This window comes from Haliotis rubra, unplaced genomic scaffold, assembly GCF_003918875.1.
Source record: "Haliotis rubra isolate DU_JTF1 unplaced genomic scaffold, ASM391887v1 Scf310, whole genome shotgun sequence".
Lineage (NCBI taxonomy): Eukaryota > Metazoa > Mollusca > Gastropoda > Lepetellida > Haliotidae > Haliotis > Haliotis rubra.
In genome coordinates this window covers 824,536-835,202 of record NW_025766981.1, presented here as the reverse complement: position 1 = coordinate 835,202, position 10,667 = coordinate 824,536, and the positions used below count along the sequence as shown (strand labels likewise).

Below are 10,667 nucleotides of genomic sequence, written 5' to 3'. Positions count from 1 at the left end.
TGGGGGTTGGCTTTTGTTGGTGTTTTTGGTTTTGCTGGCATTTGTTTTGTTCCATGTTGTCCTTACACAAAATACAACATACAATAGGTTGTCCAGTAAATATACACTGTTATCATTGATTAGCCATTCGCATTTTTTTAGAAACTCATGCAAGCCGACCTGATGACGTCATAATATTTTACATGCTGACACTTTTCGTACTTTTAGATACCATATTAAAGCATCGAATGTCCTCAAAAGGAATAAAACTGCAACTTGTGACCCCGTAATGACAAATTCGATCATTGCCTCCTAAATATAAATTCATAAAATGTGTCAAGAACTGGGTATACTGGCTTTTACGAGATGAATATTTATGATCAACGCTCGGGCTCGTGAATGTTCGTGCGCAGTGAACGCCAAAAGCAAGTGAATGTGACGCTGAAGGCAGATCTCGTCGCCGGGTCACATCAGCTGATAACATGGCCGATAACGACCTACTTCTGATCCAGACAGGAGGTAGTACTTCAAATGTTTTCCCCAATGACCTAAAGAAACTTGGTCCTTTCGATAACTATGCCATACTCACACAATTAGATACCATAAACAAAGTCAATGTTTAAGTGTGTGCAATATAGCATACTGGAGATGGGATCGCACTGAGTCCCCTATTTCCACTCATAAGATTGTCTGTTGGTTTCACAATCACTTGGACAATGTTAAAGCAAGTCGCCAAAGAAATGTGACAGGCTGGACAGAAAGGTCGTAACGAAATAATTCGGTCATGCATTTTAAGTAAATTTATGTGACAAGGGTCATAGTAATTTGATTCTTCTGATAATTTACAAGAAATGTTTGTTTGCTAACTCTCATTGAATGATAAATACCAATGAGTTTTATCACCTTACGTAAGACATATACGTCATGATCGACAAGGGAGCCGTGAAGATCCGGGTTAGAATTGGCCTTCAGCAACCCATGCTTGTCGTAAGAGGCGACTAACGGGATTGGGTGGTCAGGCTCGCTGACTTGGTTGACACATGTAATCGTACCCCAGTTGCGTAGATCGATGTTCATGCTGTTGATCACTGGATTGTCTGGTCCAGACTCGATTATTTACAGACCGCCGCTAGATAGCTGGAATTTTCAGTGCGGCGTATATAAAACAACAAGGAAAAATAACAAGGTTGCCTTTGACGTTCGTACGTTACGCCTTAACCCTGGGTTATAATCCTACATGGATATCATGTGTTAAATTTTTAGACTCACTTCCGTTTTTACTGCTGAAAAGTGTCGAAAAAGGTAATACTAGACTCCCTTACAACATATAGAACGCCTGAGAGGGAAATAGGAGAAGGATCCAGTTGTCTGAGGCGCCGCAATTCGTTGTGCAGAGTTGCGTCCCCTGGGTTCGAATCCTGGATATGTTTCCAGTTTTGTCAAGACCATACCCTGCCCATCTAAGATCAGTATTACACTCCACCTTTACTCCTATATTAAGACTGAGAGGGTACGTAAGTCCCAAAACTTTCAAAGTAAAATGTAAATTTACCATATTTTAAACGTAGTATCTTTGTTCTTTTAACTGCCGGCTAAATTTTCCTATAATCGCCAGCGGCTGAAGGGATGGTGTAAATCCAGCTAGGGTCCATGCAGGTAGCAAACGTAATGTAAGTCCCCACGGTTCCTAGTATGGTGATCTACCTTCAGTTGTTGGCGATCTATAGCCCGTGTTTTATACTGTACTGTCCTGTTTAATTGAAATGTTTTAGCTTTGCTTGCTAGTTTTATTCATTTCTGTGATTCTCTGGTATTTTTACTGTCCATCGTGGACAGGTTTTAATCTTCAAAATGTTTTCTCTTTATATTGTATACATTGTTTTCGTAACGATATGGCTGAGATATTGCCGATGTGACGTTAAATAATAACTCACTCCTATATTAAGATGACGATCGTGATATAAATGTAATTTGAACATTGTTCAAACCGGCGTTAAACACATCCCTTACAATAGCTGTGTAAATCTTGAGTCAAGCAGTGGCATTTTATCTATGCATATTATAGACGTTGGGACTATTGATCTACTCCTTAAGCAAATAGTGGACATACACATGCTCCCATTGATTGTCAATAAGCAAACACCTTGCTATCACCTGGGTTGTCTTGAACAAGCATTCCCGGCACGTTATCATTAACAGGTGAGTGAGTGAGTTTAGTTTCACGCCGCACAATGTTATTGTGTAACATTGCACTCAGCAATATTCCAGCTACATAGCGCGGTCTGTAAATAATCCAGTCTGGACCAGACAATCCAGTGATCAACATCACGAGCATCGATCTACGCAATTGGGCACGATGATATGTGTCAACCAAGTCAGCGAGCCTGACCACCAACAGGGGGCGGTGGAGTAGCCAAGTGGTTAAAGCGTTTAAAGTGGTTAAAGACCCGGGTTCGATTCACCACATGTGGAAGTCGATTTCTGGTGTCCTCCGCCTTGATATTGCTGGAATATTGCTAAAAGCGGCGTAAATTACATCCACGTACCATTAACAGACTATGGCCGCGGGTGTCCCCGTCCCATCAGTTGCTGTAATATTTTGTCCGGAGTTGCGTCCCTTAGAGCGCCAGAAGCCGAAGTTTGTATGATCGAATCCCAGATTCGCCTTGATTATGTCAGTACCACATCCTTGTTACCCGTGGTTGTGGGCTTCACAAACGTGGCAAAAGTCTAAGACTGCATTTACTTTTCGCTTGCTGTCCTCCCATAACGTCTCCATGATGTAACTGAAATGCTGTGAAAAGGGAGTGAAATTAGACCTACCTACCTACCTACCTACCTACCTACCTACCTACCTACCTACCTACCTACCTACCACTCTCCACTCACTCACTCACTCACTCACTCACTCAAGGGTTGAGAAGCAGAACGACCTAAGTCAGACTTTGGTTGTTTTGACATAATAATACCCCGCTAATCGTCATGTTGAGATCTACATTGTGGTGAAATTTCACGTTGATACATTAATAATTTGCAGAATTACAGCTTCTTGAATATGCATGATTTATGCAATAAGGACTTAAACTCAGACCAGTTTTTCGTCTCTCCTGAATACCTACAAAAGGGACTCATGTCGTTTTGCTTCTAAACCCATATAAAAGCAAACAGTATTTTAACCGTATTCATTTCTCAATCAACACGATTGTCTTCTCTAAAGGCACAATAGACAAGGATTACCCCAAACGGAAGGGAGGCTATGCGTTTGAGATCGGGGACTCGGCCGTGGAGAAGATAATGAGGACTTTCAGTCCTAGGTCCTCCTGGAGCTTCAGGACGGTGTGCAGGAAGGACAGCCAGGACATCACACAGGAGGACAGGTAAGGAGTGGTGGAGTGAGTGAGTAGGGTTTGAATCTGCTTTGAATCCGTCACATTACGTCGAGTGAGCTAACTGTGTAAGCCTAAGGTGATGCAGTCCCAGTCGTTTACCACGTTCGTAAAAAATCATCGAGCAACGGCTTTGTGTTGGGCGGATTTTATCAGTTGGTGCTCACTTCAATGTGTTGGTGTAATGACGACACGGTACTGCAGGATATTTCAAACAACAAGGGTGCATATTCAACAGTTTCAAGTGCAGCACGAGCATCAACTGTGGGCATATATGGTTGTCCAAATTCACCATAATGCCATCTTAACTGGGTCAGTACAGGCAACAATATTCCATAAAGTTACAACTGATACAACTGTTGCGATACTTTTTCCAGATTTATATATCCATGGGGACAACACTTCAGAGCGTCCATTCTGAAGATATGACCCATATTTCAGAATTCCCATGCTGGAGTATGATCCACATTTCAGAGCGTCCATACTGGAGATATGATTCACATTTCAGAGTGCCAATGCTGGAGATATGATCCACATTTCAGGGCGTCCATGCTAGAGATATGATTCACATTTCAGAGTGTCCATACTGGAGATATGATTCACATTTCAGAGCGTCCATACTGGAGATATGATTCACATTTCAGAGTGTCCATACTGGAGATATGATCCACATTTCAGAGTGTCCATGCTAGAGATATGACCCATATTTCAGAGTTCCCATGCTGGAGTATGATCCACATTTCAGAGCGTCCATACTGGAGATATGATTCACATTTCAGAGTGCCAATGCTGGAGATATGATCCACATTTCAGGGCGTCCATGCTAGAGATATGACCCATATTTCAGAGTTCCCATACTGGAGTATGATCCACATTTCAGAGCGTCCATACTGGAGATATGATTCACATTTCAGAGTGCCAATGCTGGAGATATGATCCACATTTCAGAGCGTCCATGCTAGAGATATGACCCATATTTCAGAGTTCCCATACTGGAGTATGATCCACATTTCAGGGCGACCATGTTAGAGATATGACCCATATTTCAGAGTTCCCATACTGGAGTATGATCCACATTTCAGGGCGTCCATGCTAGAGATATGACCCATATTTCAGAGTTCCCATGCTGGAGATATAATCCATATTTCAGAGCGTCCATACTGGAGATATGATCCACATTTCAGAGCGTCCATGCTAGAGATATGACCCATATTTCAGAGTTCCCATACTGGAGTATGATCCACATTTCAGGGCGTCCATGCTAGAGATATGACCCATATTTCAGAGCGTCCATACTGGAGATATGATCCACATTTCAGGGCGTCCATGCTAGAGATATGACCCATATTTCAGAGTTCCCATGCTGGAGATATGATCCACATTTCAGAGCGTCCATACTGGAGATATGATCCATATTTCAGAGCGTCCATACGTCCACATTTCAGTGTCCATGCTGGAGTATGATCCACATTTCAGAGTGTCCAATGCTGGAGATATGATCCACATTTCAGGGCGTCCATGCATCCATATTTCTAGAGTAGTCCCATACTGTATGGTCCACATTTCAAAATGTCCATGCTGGAGTATGATCCACATTTCAGAGTGTCCATACTGGAGATATGATCCACATTTCAGAGTGTCCATGCTAGAGATATGACCCATATTTCAGAGTGTCCATACTGGAGATATGATCCACATTTCAGGGCGTCCATGCTTGATATGATCCACATTTCAGGGCGTCCATGCTGGAGTATGATCCACATTTCAGAGCGTCCATACTGGAGTATGATCCACATTTCAGAGCGTCCATACTGGAGTATGATCCACATTTCAGAGCGTCCATACTGGAGTATGATTCACATTTCAGAGCATCCATACTGGTGATATGATCCACATTTCAGAGCGTCCATACTGGAGTATGATCCCAACAATTCAGAGTGTCCATACTGGAGATATGATCCACATTTCAGGGCGTCCATACTGGAGTATGATCCCAACAATTCAGAGTGTCCATACTGGAGATATGATCCACATTTCAGAGTGTCCATGCTAGAGATATAATCCACATTTCAGAGTGTCCATACTGGAGTATGGTCCACATTTCAGAGTGTCCATACTGGAGTATGATCCACATTTCAGAGTGTCCATACTGGAGTATGATCCACAAATCAGAGCGTCCATGCTTAAGATATGATCAATATTTAGAGCGTCCATACTGGAGATATGATCATCTTAAAAGGGTCAGTATAGGCAACAATATTTCATAAAGTTACAAGTGATCTAGCTGTTGTGATACTCTTTCCAGATTAATCTATCGATGGGAACAATATTTCAGAGCGTCCATTCTGGAGTATGATCCATATTTCAGAGGGTCCATACTGGATGTATGTAGGGACTCCCCCAGCACACGGATCCTGATAACGCATGGAACAGACACACTGATAGAAACAGCTCAGTTCATCGGTTCTCACCGCCTGAAGAAGGTCATTGTTCTCATGGGAGCCTTCTTGCCATATGCCTTCAAAGGCTCCGACGCCGAGTTCAACGTTGGTTTTGCTGTAGGCTGCCTACAGTGCCTCGCCAAACCTGGAGTGTATGTAACCATGGGGTCGCAAGTGTTCGACTGTAACGAAGTGTGCAGGGATGATGTAAGTGAGGAGTTTGTCAAGAAGTTCACCAGTTCATGAATATGACTGTTGTCGTGGCGGTATAAAATTGGACAAAATTGAATTCAAGTGTTCATGTGTATATCATGTATAATGTTTCTCATTCTGAGATTCAACATCAGTGGGATCATTTATTTCGGGGGTTGTGGATCAAGGACAGGGTCAGCAACTGATATGACAGTCTCTCGGAGATGGTCATAAACTGTGAACAACATGTAACTAAAGAATATAAATTGCTTTTGCATTTTATCCTTTCGGGGTGGGTTGTGCGAAATATATACAGAACCTAACACGCTGACGGAGGATGGCAATCCACAAATACACAACGCACCCACGCACCCACACAAACGCACAGTCTACTGAATGACTGGTCCTTCAGATACAGTTATCCAGTACAGCCAAAGGAGGTTGTTGTACAGGGGCTTGTAACGCTAAAAAATTCCATTCTACGCCGCACTCAGCAATATTCTAGTTATATGGCGGCGGTCTGTAAATAATCGAGTCTGGACCAGATAATCCAGTGATCAACAGCATGAACATGGATCTACGCAACTGGGATACGATGACAGGTGTCAACCAATCCCTTTTGTCGCCTCTTACGACAAGCATGGGTTACTGAAGATCAATTCTAGCCCGGATCTTCACGGGTTTGTGCAGTTTTAAGTCATGCGGCGTATTAATTCAGGCTTGATCGCGTCACTATATGGCTGGAAAATATGCCGATGTGACGTAAAACCCAACTCAACTCAACTCAATATAAGTCATGCACACTGAGGCAGCTCCTGAAAACACCACACCGGGACCAATAACATTGCATTCCTGGTCTGACTGGAACCATCCACCCAACATCACCACTATGCTTTGATTTCACAATTTGGCCCCATCTTTAACACACAGTGCGCTCTTTCACCACGTGACCTCTTTACAATGTTTCGTCACATGCATTGTAACCAACCAGTATCGAAGTGATCCCCTTGAAACAAAACTACATTAATTGGTTTGGTGATCAACCTCAGTATCTGTCGTTTGGTTTGCTTTGAGAACTCCCAAAATTCAAATTGTGTCAGTTCCTGTGGTGACCCTTCTTGAACATGTGCCATTTTATTCTCAAAGCGCAATTCAAGTTTTGATGACAAACAGAATAATCATAATTATCCATAAACCGTAATCTGCCTCTCCTCTGAAAGGGAACAATAGGAATATGCCTTTATAGTCTGTTTGCAGTGAAATCGCACCGATGAATTTCACTTTAAACAAAAAAAGTAAATCAAATTAAGTGAAATTAAGATTGCGAATCCTCATAATTTACCTTGCCAAATGAACATTTAAATCTCAGAATTTTATTCAACTTAGGATAAAAGTTGTTTAACAAAAGATCATAGATTCAAATCGCTATTCTTGGTTTGTATTACAAGGGGGTAAGCGCAGTAGATGGAACAGTGAAACAAATGCACGTGCGGTACGTGATGAGCATTAACTTAGACCAGCCCTACATGTTCTCGGTGTTTCATCTAATGTGCTTACCTCCTTGTAATACAAACCAGTAAAAGCGATTTGAAACCTTGATCGTTTGTTAAACAACTGTCATCCTAAGTTGAATAAAATTCTGAGATTTGAATGTTCAATTGCCAAGGTAAAATTTTGTGGCTTCGCAATCTTAATTTCGCTTTAATCGATTTAAATTTTTGTTTAAAGTGAAATTCATCGGTACGTTTTCACTGCAAACAGACTATACATTATTTTTGTAGTATATATATTTGAAATATGATTAGCCAATGAAGCATCGTAAAATATCAACATACCACTGTAGTATTTGTTTGTGAATTGTGTAACGCCGCGCTAAGCAATATTCCAACTTTACGGCGGCGATCTGTACATATAATCGAATTTGGACCAGACAATCCAGTGATCAACTTCATGAGCATCAATCTAAGCAACATGATGATATGTGTCAAACAATCAGCGAGCCTGACAACCCAATCCCGTTAGTTGCTTCTTACGACAAGCGTGGGTTGCTGAAGACCAATTCTAACCAGGATCTTCACGAGTATCTGTATTGTCATGGAGAGCTGTATTGTGCCACGTGTATTTGATTTGTGGTAATGTAACTGTAAGCCTGGATATGTTCTAACCATGGACCTGGTCAGGGGAATCCGGGTTATAAACAGTAACATATGCTTGTCAGGTAAGGCCACTTACTGGATCGTGAACATGTCAGGTGCACAGTTATTATAGTCTCGGTGATTTGGTCGAGAGCGTATTCATGTGCCGCGTGGACTGTGCTCATAACATTTATAGCTGCATTAAAGAAATGTGCACGGAGCAATTGAAGGTCATTTTGTCCTAGTCAACTCCTGCAATTATATTTAAACAAATGAAAAGCTAACTTTGGATGTTGTTGAGTATATGGTAACCACGCCTTTACTGAACAGCCGGGCGCAATGCATGTACATCCATGTTTGATGGTATCTTAGAATGAAGTCAACAAGAAATAATTATTCGATGATCTATTGTTTTGGCTACTGTTTTCAAACTAGTGATGATTGCATAACGTGTGTATTTTTTAACGAAATCAATTTTCAACTGTGTACGTTCTTTTGCCCGATAGTTTCCGGAGCTTTTCAAATTCGGTAACCACAATCGTGTACGGCGTGGACAAATTATACTCATTATGTTAATTAAATACCATGCTTATGTATCACATATTCATGTGGTCGAACCAGCTGCAACCTGTGTAACAGCCGAACTCCCTGGATACTACAATTAACCGCACGCTATTTGCTGGCAGTGTATAGTGACCTTGTAGTCGAGTTATATGATCCTGACTTTTTCTTGCAGCGATTCAAATGTTAAAGATCATTCACGTGGATTTGTATATGTAATGTGGAGCACATATTTTCTGGTTTCAGATTACTTGTGTTCCAGATTTGACAAAAATGATCCGTGTAATTCCAGTCACGTTCTATCTTATAATGATCGGCAAAATCTACCCAGTTTGGCCGTTCGTCCTTTTTGGGCGTTGAAAATAGCCTACAGTGAGCCCGGCAGTAACCCAGTAATAGCGTGCTGTATATGTTACAGTCATTTCGTGAAATAACTAAGAGGGTCAGCCATTCAACTATCCCTGCTCGTTCTCTTTCTTCCTGGGTTAACCTTGGCATGCTCAGTGTGACTTCATGTGCAGCGATATTGCGGTGTTGGACAGGCCATTTATACTGATTTTTCGCACGATCTTTCCCACGTATCCGACTAAGACATGCGTTTCGAGTTTCTGAGAATCAGGGGCCACAAAATGAACCACTAGGCTACCCCACCGCCCCTCGGTCTCAAATGAGTCAAACGGACTATATATATATAGTTCAATCGGTCAAGTCTGTTTGAATAGTTCAAATATCTTCCACCTGCACACCAGCCACATAACCGAGACCATAACGCTTTACGTTTTGACATGATCAGTTGTTACAGGTAAGCAATAAAGTCAACCTGTATGGCTGTTATGCATGTGTAGCTATATATGCATCTTGTTATGGTTTTATTTGTATGGTAATACAGCTGCGGCCATTCTAGTGTTTGAACTATACCAGTAGACTTGTGTAAATAATTTTAAGGAATGTAGTTACCCCTACACCTTATACCTTTGCCCGATCTATACTGTACATCGGGAACAAGGTTAAGGACTCCCCAAGTTTTCATTGAAACAAGTGCTGGTTTTGAAATTACTGACAAAAACAAACCGATTAGGTGGCGATTTTCGCTTCAGGGCTGGTTCAGTTCAAATGGCGATGGAACAAATGTCAGTATGAAGTGCCAACTTACAGCTGGAATACTGCTGTGTGACAACAACAAACCATTCTTGTCGATAACTAAAATTACTTCAAACTTACAAGGTGCTTAAAGGCTGGGGTTCAAACCTATAAACAGATGGGGTGTGGCCTCCTTGCCTTGTTAAAGGGTCTTTCAATGTAAAGCAAAGCAGTAGTCAAGTACATTCCATGAAATATCACAAAATTGACTTACCGGTTGATGATGCCATAGTGTAAAGAAGTGTTAAGGCGGCTCACTGTAAAATGCATGAATGCAGACATCCTACAAAACATACAGTTTGAAAATATATTTCTCTTTTTCAAATCCAGTTTTGAATTTCCCTGTCCCAGCCAGGTGGCCAGATGAAGAGGTGCGTTTCCATAGTAACAAGCCCGTGAGTTGTCTAAAAGTTTCATACTTCAGGAAGGTTGTGAAAATGCCACCCCTCCCCCCGACCCCATGCTGAGCAGGGTTAGGGCTGTACACTTGTTTGATGCCGACATCACCATGTTGATTTTATTTTCAGAAAATATGTAAAATTTGAAATTTCATATATGCTAATCAAATTAATTTTTAGTCAACATATATTGTGAAAAGGTTGTCAGGACATTTACTCTAAGGCACTATCTATTCTAGTAGTCAATTCCAAGGTTGACCTTTGACATCGCCAGGCTCTTGCCAGGCACCCATAGCCCTTACAGTCCTGTTACTCATGGGTAGATAACATCTACACTGCTGATGAGTAGACAATGGTAGACTACTTGGAAACCCATGTTTTTTTTTTTTGTTTTGAGATTTGCACCCCGGCCTTCAACTTTTCCCAGATGCATAT

The 10,667-nt window shown here is 41.6% G+C and overlaps 1 protein-coding gene across 1 annotated transcript; it reads left to right on the top strand.

The window, feature by feature from the left end:
* Window positions 1–461: 461 nt before the first annotated feature.
* Window positions 462–6,064, top strand: LOC124283227. Its single transcript, XM_046719257.1, has 3 exons — window positions 462–498; window positions 3,197–3,356; window positions 5,734–6,064. The coding sequence occupies exons 1-3, from the start codon at window positions 462–464 to the stop codon at window positions 6,050–6,052; spliced, it is 516 nt and encodes a 171-aa protein (XP_046575213.1). The 3' UTR covers window positions 6,053–6,064.
* The last annotated feature ends 4,603 nt before the right edge of the window (window positions 6,065–10,667 follow it).